The sequence below is a fragment of the Juglans regia genome, chromosome 6 (genome assembly GCF_001411555.2).
Source record: "Juglans regia cultivar Chandler chromosome 6, Walnut 2.0, whole genome shotgun sequence".
NCBI classification, from domain to species: Eukaryota; Viridiplantae; Streptophyta; class Magnoliopsida; order Fagales; family Juglandaceae; genus Juglans; species Juglans regia.
The window spans coordinates 35,328,549-35,345,728 of NC_049906.1; the positions used below are offsets into that span (position 1 = coordinate 35,328,549).

The following is a 17,180-nucleotide window of genomic DNA, read 5'->3' on the forward strand; positions in this document are numbered from 1 at the left end:
TTGTGAAATCTCATCCATGTCTCCGACAAATTGGCTTTTGTGTTGAACTTTACCACTGTAGACAAGAAAAATTAAGCCTAATTTTTTCCATTCCAATAGAATTCTGAGTTGGGAATTTAAATTTTTGAAATAATTAAAGGATAAATTTTCTCACCCATTTATGTGTAATAAAAATGTAAAAATTATGTGAATTCAAGGGAAAAAAATAAAAAATCTGATCGATGGTAGAGGATGAGGAAAAAAAAAAAAAAAAGGAGAGAAAAAAAAAAAAGAGGTAAGAAGATAGGAGTTGGAGCAGTAAAAACAGAAGCGGAGGAAAGCAATGGCCAATGGCTAAACAAAAAGTAATTAATTAATTAAAATTAGAAGAGATAAAACCCCTCACCCCCAATTTGTTTTCCTGTTGGTCGTCTCGGTCTTCGTCTTCTACATTCTCACACGCAGATATAGATATAGACAGAGATAGAGAGGGTCTTAGGTGCAATCTTGACCGTCCATCGTTGGGTTCTCTCTCTCCGATTCGATAGGAATCGGAGTCGCAAGGCCCAGCGCTCTTGATCGAGGTAAGTTTCGCGAGTATTCATCGATTGAAGCTCTAAGTTAAATAGGGACAACAAACAGAAGAAAAAAAAATGAATCTTTGGTTTTCGGGGTTATTTTTCTGTTTTTGGGTTTTTTTAAAATCTCAATTTTTGTTCTTTCCTGTTTCTCTGGTGCTTTGGTTGAAGAAAATTGTCGCATTTTTTTTGGGGATATACTTTTTTGAGCTGTGTAATTTCCGTCATACTCGGTGAGTCGAATTTTAATTACAATAAATGTTAATATTCCGATGTGTGATTTCGTTGGGGTTTGTTGAGAATTCGGCTCCGTTTTGGGGATTTCAGATGCTCTTTAGGGTTTATATATTTATTTCCATCCGAGTAGTTTCGTTTTTCGTTTCGTGTTTTGAGAATTTAGTGGGAAAATTCAGTTGAGCCCAACATGTGGCTAAAATCTGGCCGTTCCGTAGGAGATTGTTTGTTTTGAGCTAATTGTTCCCCTTTTTTTACAAGTAATTGTTCCGTTCTGTTATTTATTTATTTATTTTCTAGCTATATACTTATAAACTGCTAAGGAAACCAATTATAGGAAGGGAATATGGAAGTTTGACTCTTATGCTTCATGTTGTTTCGTTTATCAAGAATTAAACTCACAGCTGATCTTCTCAAACCATATTTAGTAAGCGCAGTTCGAATGTTAGGTGGAGGTGCTTTATTCGAACTTTTGTTTTTTTGTTTTTCCTCCTTTTTTTTTTTCCCTGTCCAGCAATCAAATGAAGTGTTCTTTGTTTTGTGGAAATTTAAATTTTCTGAAGACAGCAATAATTTAGAAGACCTTTAAACCGTATGTCACACATGAAGTAAGTGTTTTGTTTATTAAATTCATGGCTTGATGTTGAAATCTTGTGGAATGTTGTAGTTTTAAGGTGTTGCTGAGGGTGTTTTGAGTTTGGGATTTCTAATGTTGAAGAAATAAGAGACTTGAAGGTTTTGCTGCCCAGAAAGGAAAATGTTGGAAGGTGGTCCAAAATTCACTGGAATAATAGGCCTGAACAAGCATGACAATAACTACGATGATTTTTCGCAAGGATTTTACCATAAACTTGGTGAGGGTTCCAACATGTCCATTGACAGTTCTGGAAGCCTGCAAACAAGCAACGGTGGAGGCTCTGTTGCTATGTCTATAGATAACAGCAGTGTAGGTTCAAATGGCTCCCACACTCGCATTTTAAACCACCAAGGGTTACGGCGGCGTGCTACTGACAATCATTCTGTTGCATTAAGTGTTAATCGAAGAGGAAGAGTAACACATGCATTGAGTGATGATGCACTGGCCCAAGCATTAATGGATAGCAATTCCCCTACTTTGGGGCTTGAGAACTTTGATGAGTGGACTATTGATTTAAGGAAGCTCAACATGGGAGCACCTTTTGCTCAAGGGGCTTTTGGTAAACTCTACAGAGGTACTTATAATGGTGAGGATGTTGCTATCAAGATCTTGGAGAGGCCAGAAAATAATCCAGAAAAGGCTCAGTTGATGGAGCAACAATTTCAGCAAGAGGTTATGATGCTGGCCACATTGAAGCATCTAAATATAGTTCGATTTATTGGTGGCTGTAGGAAACCCATGGTATGGTGTATTGTGACAGAGTATGCAAAAGGGGGTTCTGTCCGGCAGTTTTTGACGAAGCGACATAATCGAGCTGTTCCATTGAAACTGGCAGTCAAACAGGCCTTGGATGTTGCAAGGGGGATGGCATATGTGCATGGGCTTGGATTGATTCACAGGGATTTGAAATCTGACAATCTGTTGATTAATGCAGATAAATCCATTAAGATTGCAGATTTTGGAGTTGCCCGGATTGAGGTGCAGACTGAAGGAATGACACCAGAGACAGGGACATACCGCTGGATGGCTCCGTAAGACTTCTGACCCTTTAGCTCTCTCTCTCTCTCTCTCTCTCTCTCTCTCATTGGTACTTATCAATCTGTTTTTGACTTCCTCAGTGTTCTGGTTGGTGTTGTATCATTACGTAGGTAATTTTTAATTTTTGTATCCTTGTATTAGATGATGCTTCTAAAGTGTTCTGGCACTTAAAAGTCCACATTGGTTCAATTTTCTATAAATGTTGTAATAACCTTTTTCAGTAATAAATTAATTGGCATCCGTCACATGAATGTTTATTTTCCCTTTTACTTTTTACTCACTCAATTCTGATAGGTTTGTATAATTAATATCGTCATCCTATATTTCAACTGCCAATACCCATCAAAGTTTTACATCTTTTCTGGAGATATAAATGCCGTGCTTCGTTTTTTTTTTTTATAAGTAAATAAGTAGCTTTATTGAATAGAATGAAACTAGGCAATGCCCAAGTACACAGGAAGTATACAAAGGTTACAACATAGGTACCAATATAATCTCTCTGTCTGACATTTTCTACAGCTAAAAGGTTATACATATTCTTGTGATTTTTAAATATGTTTTTTGTTCAGTAGTACCATATGTAGGTTTGTGGTCAGCTGATATGGATCTGATGCCTGAAATTTTTTTTGGTTTAGTCGTGATTGTTTTAACTTTGAAATTATGTAAGATTATTCACTCAATAACCCTGGAGCTAGATCTGATTTTCTTGTGAGAACCATACGAAGAACTTAATGCATTCTTCATTGGTTACAACATTAAGATTACAACATTGTTCATTGCTGGTTAGATATGATTTTTCAAAATTAGTGCAAAGCACGAACGTTCATACGTTTTGGAAGGTTGGTGTGAAGGTGGTGATGCAGCCTCTTAACCATGCATAAACTTTAAGGTTCTTGGGTTTGGTTAGGCAATTAAGGTCTGGAATTGAACCCTTCCAATAGAATTTCTATCTTGTCTGGAAAAGTATAGCTGGTTTGTTAATGTTATCAGCATGATTTTCAACTTGGCTATGTTTGAAATCATGTACCGTTATGAAATTCTTGACAATCTGGCTTTCATAATTGACATGATTTTAGTCTACAACAAACTTGTGTTGGGATTTTATCATATGTTTAGAGCCGCATAGAATGTACTCTGCTTAGAACCTAATTGTTGTTTGGTGAGCCTAGAATGCCAAAGATTTCAATCGATCAGGTTGACCGATTGGGGGCTCCATTTGATGCTAGCTTAGTTGTATCCGGAGCTGATTATGATATATTATTTCTTATTTGTGCTTCTTTAAATATTCATATTTATAATGTGGTCTACTTGCCTTTTTTATGTTTCTCTGCAGGGAGATGATCCAGCATAGGCCTTACACACAGAAAGTAGATGTCTATAGCTTTGGGATTGTTCTCTGGGAACTCATAACTGGACTGCTTCCGTTCCAGAACATGACGGCAGTTCAGGCAGCATTTGCAGTTGTCAACAAAGGTGTCCGACCGGTCATCCCAAATGACTGCTTACCCATTCTAAGTGAGATCATGACTAGATGCTGGGATGCCAACCCCGATGTCAGGCCACCCTTCACCGAAGTTGTCAGGATGCTTGAAAATGCGGAGAATGAGATCATGACAACAGTCCGCAAGGCCCGTTTTAGGTGTTGTATGGTCCAACCAATGACTGCAGATTGATCCCAAGAAAATGATTGAACAAAACAACAGCTACAAGAGAAGAAACAAGAGAAGAAATGGACAATTTGGAAGAAGGGAAGGAGCAAAATGATTTGTATGTTAGCCTTGTGTATTTATCACGTTCAAGAACTGTTATTACGATAAGAACTGTTGGTTTTGGTTTTCTTCTTTTAACGGATTCTGTTGCTGAACTAGTAATAGACAAGAATGACTGTGTAATGCGTATGTATACCTCACATTTGGAGTGTTGAACTGCCTTGTTTTATGTTTTACCAATTACATTTCCTCCAAATATTTGCAATTTACTCCAATGTATGGGATCTTAAAACACCCTTAAAATTTAAAATTATTTAAATTTATTATCATTCAATGCATGAATAGATGAAATCACTCGACACAAATAAAGCAATTGTATGACTCGACACAAATAAGAGAAATGAGAGTTGCAGTAATGAATACGCAAGCGTCGTGTAATCACTTTGAAAAAATTGAATAAATACGATATTTATATGAAAAAAATTAATTTGTTAACAGTGGATTACATTTTATTTCAAAGCGATTACCACGATACTTACACATTGTATGTAGCATTACTCACAAATAATTGCTTCTGTTATGTCTAGAACCCTGTTTATCTTTCGCCAAAAAAGAGTAGTTCCTGTACATCCTTCGATTTTCCATATTCTGAACTTTTCTTGCATGGTACGTATATCATCCACAAAGGCATACTTTTTTCTTTTATTACTTTCGGGGCAATCACCAAGTCCAATAGTACTTCATACTCTTCTATTGAAGAGTATGTGCGCACCATTATATTGATATATACACACATATACATACTTCCGGTCTCTCATCTATAAGTTGAAGAATGTGATTCCCTATGCTAAATATTGATAATTACTCATATAAGCAGCGCGCAATGGCAAAACTTCAAAAAAATTTTATGCGCACTTTAATGCTTAGGCTTTCAACCGTTGTACTTGATGGAAACAATGTCCATGACTTTCTTTCATTAACCTTGAATGTACTTAAGTGTTATTTTATATATTTCTTATGTACAAGAGTCATGCCTATTTCATTCGTACGAATAAAATCTACTTATTACTTACCAATAAAAAAAAAATTATGTTATAACAATTACTGTTTGAAAACCTGTGAAAATTCATGTTTAATGTACTTGTGTGTCATTGTATTAATTTGTGGGTTGAAATAGGTTTCTATCCCATAATATTGCAGGAGTCTTGCATGTTCATAATTTCTGAATTTTCAGATTCCAAATATCTGCAACTATTGCCCATTTAAAATGTGAATAAGCTGACATATTCTATTTCTTCTCAATCCGAACAGAGTCAATAACAAGAAAATAACACACTGCTTCAATTTCACAAAAGCCAAAGAATAAGAAGTAAATGATAACGAGGGTACATAAAATTATCATAGAATGAGTGTGAAAGTAATATTTACATGGACAATCTTTAGATTGAATTCCTACTTCTGCACATAGTTAGGGCTAACAGACCAATTCTTAACCAAAGGAGAAGTACAATGTAACCATATCAACATATGTGGCATAATCGTTTCTTGAAGTCTTTGTCGTCCATCACGGTTTCTCGCCATACTGCAGGAGAATTTTAGCAACAGTTCTTTTTATTCAGTCACAATCATTGGTATTTGCTATGTAAGCAGGAGTAGATATTAAACAAAAACAAGAAAGATGAAACATTCATTCTATATAAGGGGGATAGCATATGGTAACATGTGTGCACTTAACCAAGCTTTGAGCATAGGTGTGTCTGTGTGACATTTGATCACGAGCTGGCATTATCTGAGACTGGTGATAAAAGATTAAATTCATGCTCCAAAGTCCACAAAGGCTCATTCTGATAGTTCAGCCTAAAGCTGTATTCCTGGAAGTACCCATTGTAGGTTATTATAGATATCGTGGCCCTGGAGAATCCAAAGCAGAAAGAACGTAAGACGATAGGATGATTCCTACAATAAATTCAGCAGACCATAGACAGAATTCTGCAGTATATCCAGGACGCTAGAGAAATTGTTCATCTTTATTACATCAAAAATCCATTTGGAAGCTCATAGCAAACAAATAATCATGGACTTCACTAAAGATAATTCTTTGGACATCATTTCATAGGCTCAGGAAAAAAAATAATCAATATCATTGCATAATTTAAAACAGACTTCACAATTTACATAACCATTGCATGCTTACGATAAATTAGACCAATAGATGTGAAGGTGATGAAATATGGTAAGACTAACAAAGACGACCTCTGCATGTTCAGGTCCAATTTCAAAATTCCTTTCGAAATTAATGGCAGTGGTAACATTGGTGCCCAATCAGCGTATGGAGTGAGTACGATGGGGTATAAGAGCTGGGTATGGTTGCATGGGGAAGGGGTCAGTGAAAAATATACCAATCCCTGCTCTAGAAATATATCTAGAGCAGGGATGGACCTTCATAAAACAAACAAACATACACTGATAAAAACAAAATAAAACAAACAAGTATACGCTCACATGACATTAACACCACACTTGTATGACCAAGTGCAAGCAATTTAGAATGATGATATATCAAACAATTCATCTTCACCAACAATCACCGTATGGTAATAATGTAAAGGGATGCCAAGGGGACACATTGATGTATATCGGTCTCAGCACAACCACCAGTAGCTTCAATTGTTGACATTGAAAACAAAATACAGCATCAACTTGCTAACAAAACTTTGATAATATAAAAGTTGTCAACAGCAGCATCAGAAAAATCACAATAACATGGATCTGGGAAATCACCAGAAGCACCAAGTGATAGGGTTGAAGTTATCAGCTTAAGGCACCACAGGACACATTTAACATTCATCACGAATGATCCTCTGAAACCACTTGCATCAGTTTGAGGTGGGCTTTGAGCAATGGTGAGGGCAACAACCATACAGGAGGTTTTTTAGCACAAGGTACACATTTTTTGCTAGGGGAAGTGATGAATTTCATAGTCCTTTTTTTATTCAGAAAAAATGGTATTAAAATACATAGGCAACAGCGCAAATCCTATCTTGCTCAAAAACAAAAAACAAGCACAAAATCCAACATTTGGGAAGAAAAAAACAAAAACACCCTAAAGAGACATTTTTGAACTGGCATGTCAGAAAACTCACTTGCAAGATGCAATTCCAGGTGTAGATGCATCGGCAACCTTGTCAACTTTGCGAATCACTGCATTGCTGTACCATAAAACTGATTGCATAAGTAAATAGGCTAAAACAATATTAAAAGAAAAAGAATTATATAACTTGCAAAAACAAATTTCTATATAAAAATAACATTAACAAATGAATACATCCTAAAAATCTACTAGTAAAGTTTTCTTTTGTTTTTTATTCTTTTTCATGGAAATAAATCAGGAGTCGTGCTAGCGTGCTGTCCAGCTTTGACCGCTAGCACAAAGTTGCTTTTTTATTTTTATCTTCTTTTCTTTTTTACATTTTTTTAATATATTTAAATATTTTTAAAAAATAAAAAATATATCAATACAATAAAAATCACTTTCTTAATCATCAAGTAAAAAAAAAAAATTAAATACATGAGCGGTCAAAAGGAGGGGGCAAACTTAGGCGGCATAATAGCATTTTCCTATATATCAGATATAAATCAGAATGTCATAGGCCTACTAATCCACTTGTTTTTTTATTTATTTAGTTTATCTGAAGATATTGATTAGAAGGAAAGGCAGAACATGAAAAAGAACATATTTTGTTGAATCTCAGCAAAGCAGAAGCCTGAACATGGGTCTCAAATCAGAATTGAATAATTATAGTGCTATAATTTTACTATATCAGTCATCTAATCCACTAAAGTGTACAATACATAGGTTACAAGCTGCTTCACCTTTTGACTCCTGCTGTAACAGCACTATGAAGTACATGACGGTGAGCTGGATCCAGTGCATCAGTAATGGAGTCGGGAATTATTGATCCAAGAAATTTCCTGCTTCTGTTAAGAGTGAGAGTCACAGAGAAAAAAAGATCAGAAGTTTTTGCAAATAGAAAAAGAATGCATTCCTAGCGTAATATGAAAATAATATAATATGCGAGACTTTGTGAAAGAGAAGGATTGTGTTCGTTAGAAGATAAGGGAAATATACTACCTTCCAAAGTTTCTAACCATTGCAAGACATTCCCTATACGTTTTCGGAATTTCTCTCAATGCTTATTCTTCATTTGGATATCCCTCCATTGGTTGACTATCCATAAATAATGGAAAATGACTCCGACCTCAAGAATCTTGCTCACATTTTTTCTTCCCTCTCTTCCATTTATGGGCACTGAATATTCATAATTAACCACCTCTAGTGGTGGTTGGTTGGGCTAAGAGAGAGAAGAGAAGAAGAAAGAAGCAAAGGACCTTTGGGTTGAGTTAAGGACAGGCAAAAGGTCAGGACCAACGGGTCTGGGTAAACCATGTTTGAGCTGTATCTGCGTCCAACCTTGATAATCCAGGGCTTTGAAGTATTATTGCTTAATAGTGGTAAGCAGACAAAAAACTTATTAATGAAATTGGATTTTATTTTCAGCTAAAGCGAAATTTCGATAAAAGGCATAATCCTTCCACCAACAAGACAATAAGATTCTTTTTGGGTGAAGATCAAGAAATACTAAATAGACCTTTATATAAACTAATCAAGAAAAAAAAACCTACAAGATTTGTAATATGAAATGAAATAAATTTTTCTATCCAGATGGCAAAGTCCTAAAACTCCATCTAATCTATTGTAAAATTTAAGTTGTTAGTCAACCCTTTCTCAAATCACTTTTAGCAACGGTGACAGTCAACTCTCTACTTTTTAGTTGGCAGCTTTGACCCAATAGTTTGGGTTCTCCCTCTAGCAACATAATACACTATAAAGCTTTTAAAAAAGAAATAGAAAAACTATTTTTAAAGCAACCATAAAGCACACTGACGAAAAAAATGGAAGTCTTCCTGCCTGTTTGATCTCATAAAACACGTGCATAACAAAATATTAAAAGTTACGTCCTACAATATTTGGCTATTTACATATTCCATTTCTAATTGTAAAAGTAGAAAGGAGAAAACAACACTAGGTTGTAGTCCTCACCTTTGATTTAAAGCAAACCCCAAAGAGAAAACATGAAGAGAACCTGACGAACTTGTGGCCACAAGAATATCTGGAATTTGCATAGATGGTGCAAATGACAAGGAAAATATTGTTGATGGGTATGTCCCCCTTCGAAAACTATATGACTGCCAAAGAAAGACGAGTTAGATTCCAACCCAACATAAGATATTAATCGGTTATAGTGGTATTGTATAGCTTCCAGGAATCTAGTTTATTTTGAGTAAAGGACTAAAGGGAAATCTCAGGCACAATTGATCACAAGTCATAAATAATATTGAGAGACTGCATCAAGCCACAAAAAAGTTGGTTTTCCCATTTGATGGATTCACTTTTAAGATTTATTTGCCGATTTAGAAAATTATATTTCACAGCAGGAACAAAATAATTATTTTAACCTCGAAAGCCTCTCTAGGTTAAAGAATTTTCAGTAGTTAATTTTCTTATGAGCTCTAAAGTGAGGGCCACATTGGATTCAAAGTGCTTTCTGCCTTTCTTGTGGACCATCTGTAATGGCAGCCTCTGAAAACCTGCTTTAAATAGATAAATCAAGTACCATAGATACGTGTATGAAGTCCTAATGAATGGATGCTGTGCCACTCCCACCTTAGTTGCATCAGAAACCAAATGGACTCTGATTATGGTTCCCTGTTCAGAAGCAGTTGCTATGTACATCCCATTGGAACATAGGACAATTGCAGCCAGAGGTGCACGATGAGCATCTATCTGAAACTCAATTTGATTAAGAATATAAATGAAATGAACTAGATAGTGCATAAGGAAAAAATATGTTTCAAATTTAATAACAAGCAAATAAATGCACAAAAGCCAGAAAATCTGCTCCTTCATGAATATAATAAGATTAACTCAAATCATTATCCACAATTATAATGAGATTTTTCCTAAAGCTCACCACATTTCATGCCTCAAGCCAATTAATACTGCTGGCCCACTAGTCCTAAAATGCATCAAGACTGCAAAAATAAGATCTTGCATGTCCTAAGGCTTATAATAGCTCATGTGACTGCTGTCCTAAACTTTCAAAATTTTGAAAACAACAGCACAAGTATGGATTAAGAGACAGAAGAAAGGAGGGGAACAAGGGGAGGGAGAGAGAGAGAGAGAGAGAGAGAGAGAGAGATGGACTTTCTATGTTAACAACTAGAAGGTAGATCCTAGATTATTATGTTGCCCATTTCACGGCTACAAACACAAAAGCTGCACTTTTAGAAAGTTCCCTCTCATCATGTCATAAAAAGGAGAGAATAGTGACAACTAAAAAAAGCATTTGATCATGATAGTTAAATATATTGAGGTGGAGTCCAGGTTTTTTAATTTATTTCATCACTCATAAGGGAGAAATATTAGCTCTGTAACCTCACAATGTGATTGGAGCTCCATGACATTGTACAACAACACAGACCCTTTGGTGATGCTGGCAGGAAGAGCTAAGAAGCAACCATCTAAACTGGGAGAGAACCCACAGAGCCCTGCAAAATAAAGACAAAAGGGGGAAAACAACATTTAGAAATTTAAGCATCTAACATGTCTGCAGAACTCAAAATTTTAGTGTGACATATAAAGTTCTAGAGATTCTATTTTATGTGACCATTAGATGCTTTTAGGTGCATCTCTTATACATTCCTGTGTATTTGGGTAGCACTCTTATAGCTTTTCTTTAATAATTACATCAACTTACTTATCAAAAAACTGTGACTATTATATGCTATGAAATATAAGTATTTGATGAAGAGGTATGATTTTGTTTCCAAAATTACAAAATCAATTCTGTTAAAAAGAAAGAAAGTCAGAAATTGAAGATGTATGCCTTTGTTCCAGATAGTCATGACCACAGAAAATGACATGGCACGAGGACTTATTTTAAAAATAAGAAGGCTTACAGGAAGAGTAACACTAAATTACAAGTGTTATATATGCTTCATGATAGATGCAGTATACCAGAATACGCCCATATATTTTCAATCTATACAAAATTCAATCAACTCCAAAATAAATATTGAAGGAAAGGAAACATGTGAAAGATACCACAGATAAAGATTATCTCCAATTCTCCACAGAAATTACTCTCGTCCCTATAGAACTAACGAATGGTAATTTGATAAAAAAAATCATTTCCGGATTTTATTTACTGTTTGAGTTTATGACCTATATAGTTTTTGAAGCATTTTTTTTACTCTAGTTGAGCCACTTCATCATTTTCCTAATTACCTTAATTTTTTCACCCTTATATCGGTTACTTAATTTTATTATTCTCTTAATGACAATGCCAAGATTTTCACTTCACCCATTGTGATCATTCACTTACCATCTCTTACACTCCCCTACAATTTAAATGACCATTTGTTGCATAAAAGATCCTTCGATTTTTAACTCCCAGAGGACCTTTTGATTCCCACCTCCCAAAAGACTCTTCAGGTTGGGTTCCACTTCAATTGTAGTTACCAAACAAAAATCAGAACGTTTTTTTTTTTTTTTTTTTTAAAGTGAAGACAAAGATAAACAATGAAAAAAATTATAAATGATGAACAATTTATGAATGACGTTATAGGAACAAAAGAAAGTATTTTCAACCAACCTTTTAGATTTGGCACCGTATCAATAGCGTCCAATATTTTTACTTTATTTATGTCATACACATACGTTTTATCTTGTAAAATGACAATGAGCCTGCATTTACCAAGATTGCATATCAATATAAACAATGAAAAACAAAACAAACTTAGAGCTCTCTTCATGAAAGTGTAAAAATGTCTAATAGCAAGGCTAGATTTATATTAACTAAAAAATGTTTAATGGCAAAGATCAGAAACAAAAGTCCTAACTCTCAATAACCTAATAAATTCTAACTTTGAATACAATAATGTTACACAACATAAACAGATCAGCTCTGACATTGTTTTGTACCTATACACCACTTAAGTCTAACTAAATTAGATAAATGGGAAATTCTAAGAAAATACAACTGAGGTTAAGCGTCCTCGAGTAAGAAGCACACAGAGCTAGAGTCCAAAAGTGTGAGGATAACAAATTCGAAACAGGGTGAACCAAAGGGAATAACCACATAATATTATTATTGGAACCACTTTGGTTTCCAGTTTGAAAAGAAGGATTGAATATATCCAAATAGACCATGAAAATATATTGATTAATTGTCACTAACTCTGAAAGTTAAGTAGATAAGAATAGTTAATTCTAACACTCCCCTTCACATATGGGCAAAAAATCTCCCCTCAATGCTAACATTTTGAAGTTCTTAACCATAACAAAAGCTATTGAACAGAGATAAGGCTCATCAATGATCACATGCTTCATATCATGCAAATTACCATATTTATAAATGCTTAGGTTTATATGAAATAGTCAATTTCTTATTCTAATAAAGCTTCTAATTTAAAAATCCCAGCAATGACCAACTCACCTCTAATTTAGGTCACATATTCAAGTTCCTCATCTACTTCAAAGTTTCAAATGCCAACACAATTGAGATCAAGTACCCCCATACAAATTGCGTATTTAGGCAATATCGACATGTCTTTATGTTTTTTATCAATGTGTCTTTCTTAATCTACTATGTTTTTCATGCATCAAGAAGAATCAAAAGAGCAAAAGAACAAAGAAAAACCTATCTGGAATTATACTCCTTAAAAAAAAGGCACACTATAACATTGCTCCTGTACAAGCATGTATTGAAGAGATGTTGACAAGGCATATAAATCCAAACAGGTGTTATAAATGTGAAGAAGTGTCTAAGATGCCAATTTATTAGGCAAAACCATTTCGAAAATCTGAGCACATCATTATTAGTGCTCCATCTAAGGAGAAGATCAATTCTCTGTGACAGCCATGATTTATGTTGTTTTAAAAATAACCCTAAGTTATCCAGGCCACTATCGAGCACATTAGCTTCATACATCAAACCCCGCACCCCCCAGAAAAACCTCTTTTAATAATTAACATCAATAAAAATTATCATAATAATTATTGCCTTGAAACATGGAAACAGAACATCAAAACAATAATCTCCAACACAATTCAGATTCTATCTAAGATCTTTTACCTTTCCTTATTCATGCGAACAGCAAGTATTGAAGTTAAAAAATTCAATTCTCGGAGAGCAGTTCCAGTTGTTATATTGAACAAACAAAGACGACGGGGTGATAAAGATGGCTGTTGAAGTCAGAAACAACCAAAGTAAGTAACAAGAAAGTAAGACAACAGATACGGTACGACCTCTATAAGTAACATGGCCCAAGCACCTGTTCACCAGCTCCAACAATCGCAAGAAGACTGGAGGTAAACAGCATTTCGACAACAATGAAGGCTCCAATAGCTAGCAAAAGAAAATAGAATGTTTGTAATGACTATAGAATTTCAATTAAGCTTCATGATATCCAAATTTCAAGTGTAGACATAATATTACTTAAAAGTGCTTATTAAGGAAAGGCAACAACAAATCATGTGGCAAAAATATTGACTGCACCCTCTCTCTCTCTACATACGCATACATGGCTGATGGTTGATTGAACAAAGACTCAAACATGGAACCCACATTGTGCATGTGTTTTATACAACACAAAGGGGTGGGGCTAACATCTATATGCAGACCAATCACAGTGCCATGGTAGCAACTATATGAATATATTGTATTGAATGAGAAGCTGGTGGGCCAAGAGGTTCTTGTTGATCATTCACAAAGCAATAGCAGCAGCGGCTTGAATTTTTCTATCTACATCTATATGTACAGTGTGTGTGTTTGTGCACACATGCTAACTACTTAGCAACAAAAGTCTACCTCAAGCACCAGAATACACGTGTGAGAGAGAGAGAGAGAGAGAGAGAACCCGCTAGCGATGGTCACTTGCCTAAGAAGTTGCTCGCCAATTTGTGATTTATATACATGTACTTGTGGGCCACCCAAGTGCTTCTCAATATAAAGTAGCCAGATGGTGTTGTGACTTTACAAGGGCCTCATGGAATTACTTTTTCAGCAAAATGGGATTCGCATGGGTTATGCCGGGGAGGGTGTTTGACCTACTAGATAGCTGGAGAGGGATCAAGGGGATACCACAGATTGCAGCTGTGTGGAAGATGGCTCCCATTTGTCTACTGTGGTGCATTTGGAGGGAAAGGAATGACCGAGATTTTGAGGATCGAGAGTGTTCTTTGGAAGAGTTTAAGCATTTTTTCTGGAAGACTTTATTTATGTAGGCCATTGTTATAGACTTTAATGGTCTCAACTTTCATGATTTCCTTGTATCCGTTTCAAGTTGCTAACTAGGTGTAATCTCATGTATACTTCCTATGTACTTGAATTATGCCTACTTTAATATCAATAAAATATCTTCTTACTTATCGAAAAACAAAAAAGTAGCGAGATGGTGTTGTTCAAAAGTTACATTTCACAAGGCTTACATCAGCGGCAAGACTTAATAAATATGAACCTACCAAAGCAGCCCTTCTTCATGCACCTAATAATGTGAAATCTATTATTTAAGGAAGGTTATGCCGTAGAATTCACTTTTCTCCAAATACAGCTTTGAGTAAGCTCCGCAATCAAAAACGTGTTTTTTTCTGAACTTTGAAGTTCTTTTCAGGAAAGATGATGGACAAGTCAACGGTTTACAATCTAGCTCCGACACAAGCAGCCAAAATAGCTGCTTGGTCTAAAAAGTCTAAACAAGCTAAATCCTCCCCTGAGCGTTATAGTTTTGGAAAGAAATAAATATCTTTTCTCTACATACGGTCATCACATGTCAAAAGGAAACTCCTAAGAGATAATGTTTGAGTTCATTCTACCAATTCCAGGAATCATTCTAACAGAAAGTAATTCGGGATTCAATCTTCTGTTCCTTTGCTTTACAAGCGAACAAACATAGAGTAGAATTCACATAAGTTTCAAGAAAAAAATAATAATAACTGCAAAGTGAAACATACTCCAATAATATAAACAAACGCGTAAAAAAGACAGTAAGATTTTTGGTCAGAGGACTCACCTCGCTCGTAACAAAGCCTCCCTGTATTCGAATCAAATACTTTAAAACCTTCCCTTGTGCCTATCACAAAGTGACTAAAAATTTCCAAAAGAAAAAAAAAATTAGTAACTTTATCATTCATTTTCGTAACCATAGTATTTCGCTGTAAGTTATCCAAGAAAACTGTCTACGGGAAATATCTTCCGTGAAAAGAAATCCCAGAGCTCAGGAATTTCCCAGATTGAATGGAAAGCTACGGAATTCGTGACGAGAAATAGAAAAAACAATAATAATTGCAAAAGTACCTGGCGTCCTGATTGAAGGAAGCGCAGAGAATTGGGTAGGAGGAGGAGGAAGAGGAGGAGGACTGATTGGCCATTGAAGGAAAGGAAGGAAGATGAGCTCGACGGCTTGCTTCCCGAGGTTTATTTGGAACTTCGAAGGCTTCAATGGAGAGTTTGTTTCGGAAAACGATGGAAAAGAAAGATGGACGTTGTAAGACCTCTATGTGGGTCCCGCCAAAAGATTCTGACGTGACTGGGGTCACCCCCCGGGCTGCGTATTCTCCATGCGGGGCGGGGTAGCGCAACCTTCACTTTTTTTTTTTTTTTTTTTTTAATTTTTACATAAAATATAATAATTTTTTTAATTTTAAATTAAAAATTATATTAAAAATTATATTTTAATAATATTTCATTTAAATTTTAAATTTTATCTTCTCATTTATATAACCAAATGAATCCTTAAAAGTTTATCGTGAAAACATTTAGGCCATAAAATATCTCATGTCATCAAATTATTATACATTCTCAAATTTTAAAATAAAATATAAAAAATAATTCAACTTTATTAAATCTCAAAATAAAAATTATATTCTAATAATATTTTATTCAACTTTCAACTTTTATCTCATTTAATCAGTGTAACAATTTTCTACCAAATTTCTAATATACAAAAGTACAATTAGGATTCGGGTAATGCTAACTATAATTGTGCAAGCATCTACACTCAATTAAAAAAAATAGAGTAAATTATTAAAAAATTAATTTTATTTTACTAATTTTTTTCAAAAGAGAACATAGCGTTTGTGTATTCTATGACTATAAATATCATTTCTATTATCTAATATTCAAATTTCATATGATTATAGTATTTATCTTATCAGAAGGGCTTGTTGATCTTGATAATACAAGAGGATGGTTCAAGTGGATAATTCATATTTGTCCAAACATCTTATAAAAATAAATTTATAATCTATGACTTGATATAAGACATCAGATTATAAAATTAAAAAAAAAAAATCCTTTGATAAAATATATCTAACATCTTAGATAAATTCCATCAATTTATAAGCGTATTTTTATATGATTAGAGTAAATTTAACACTTCTCTTATCAATGGTGCGCCGTGGAGAATAGGTACTTTCCTCTCTAGGCTCTCCTATGTAGAGGCGATTTCACTGCCGTGGGCACAGTTTTTTGCTATTTCTTTCACTGTGTCGTTCGGGGTTTAGATCATGGAGGACTCTCTTCAGGATCTGTATCAATGTCTCTCACTGACTGAAAAAGAAAGTGAGGAAATTGTTGTGGCACCTGAACTGTTGCGGGATTCTATTCTCGTTGGTGATAAGTGTTTGGTTATGAAGTTATTTACTAACAAGCATTATAATAAGGATGTTTTCAAGAGTAATATGACGAAAGCATCGCAATTAACGATGGGAGTGAAGTTTCGTGATTTAAGCTTAACCCTTATACTTGTTGTATACGAGGACAAGAGGGATTAGGAAAAGGTGATCCAGGAGGGCCCATGGTTGTTTGATAAACATTTAGTCCTGATGAAGGAGGTAGATGGCAGGAAACAGATAAAGCAAATTCAGTTAACATCGACATCTTT

The 17,180-nt window shown here is 34.9% G+C and overlaps 2 protein-coding genes across 3 annotated transcripts; one reads left to right on the forward strand and one right to left on the reverse strand.

The window, feature by feature from the left end:
- Positions 1-372: 372 nt before the first annotated feature.
- LOC108989516 (serine/threonine-protein kinase STY13-like) lies at positions 373-4,444 on the forward strand. The gene is made up of 3 exons (XM_018963142.2): positions 373-563; positions 1,459-2,459; positions 3,800-4,444. Exons 2-3 carry the CDS (start codon positions 1,549-1,551, stop codon positions 4,137-4,139), a joined length of 1,251 nt encoding a protein of 416 aa, XP_018818687.1. The 5' UTR covers positions 373-563; positions 1,459-1,548; the 3' UTR covers positions 4,140-4,444.
- Positions 4,445-5,545: 1,101 nt separating this feature from the next.
- On the reverse strand, positions 5,546-15,747 carry LOC108989517 (autophagy-related protein 18b). 2 transcript variants are annotated; one of them, XM_018963143.2, is made up of 12 exons: positions 15,593-15,747; positions 15,309-15,382; positions 13,572-13,645; positions 13,373-13,482; positions 11,891-11,982; positions 10,672-10,784; positions 9,901-10,020; positions 9,277-9,422; positions 8,049-8,153; positions 7,319-7,384; positions 5,911-6,086; positions 5,546-5,757 (listed from the first exon to the last, which is right to left on the reverse strand). In XM_018963143.2, the coding sequence occupies exons 1-11, from the start codon at positions 15,664-15,666 to the stop codon at positions 5,948-5,950; spliced, it is 1,113 nt and encodes a 370-aa protein (XP_018818688.1). In that variant the 5' UTR covers positions 15,667-15,747; the 3' UTR covers positions 5,546-5,757; positions 5,911-5,947. The 2 variants fall into 2 exon arrangements, with proteins under 2 accessions (XP_018818688.1, XP_018818690.1); XM_018963145.2 differs by having other exon boundaries at positions 9,901-10,016; positions 10,677-10,784; positions 15,593-15,746.
- Between the last annotated feature and the right edge of the window lie 1,433 nt (positions 15,748-17,180).

Excerpts from the sequence above, each read along its gene's own strand:
- LOC108989516 (XM_018963142.2), top strand. The coding sequence starts at position 1,549 with ATGTTGGAAGGTGGTCCAAAATTCACTGGAATAATAGGCCTGAACAAG. Across the intron at positions 2,460-3,799 it reads ACATACCGCTGGATGGCTCC|GGAGATGATCCAGCATAGGC; the intron begins GTAAGACTTCTG and ends GTTTCTCTGCAG.
- LOC108989517 (XM_018963143.2), bottom strand. The coding sequence starts at position 15,666 with ATGGCCAATCAGTCCTCCTCCTCTTCCTCCTCCTCCTACCCAATTCTC. Across the intron at positions 10,785-11,890 it reads TACGGTGCCAAATCTAAAAG|GGCTCTGTGGGTTCTCTCCC; the intron begins GTTGGTTGAAAA and ends TTTATTTTGCAG. Across the intron at positions 6,087-7,318 it reads CCTGGAATTGCATCTTGCAA|GGCCACGATATCTATAATAA; the intron begins GTGAGTTTTCTG and ends TGGATTCTCCAG.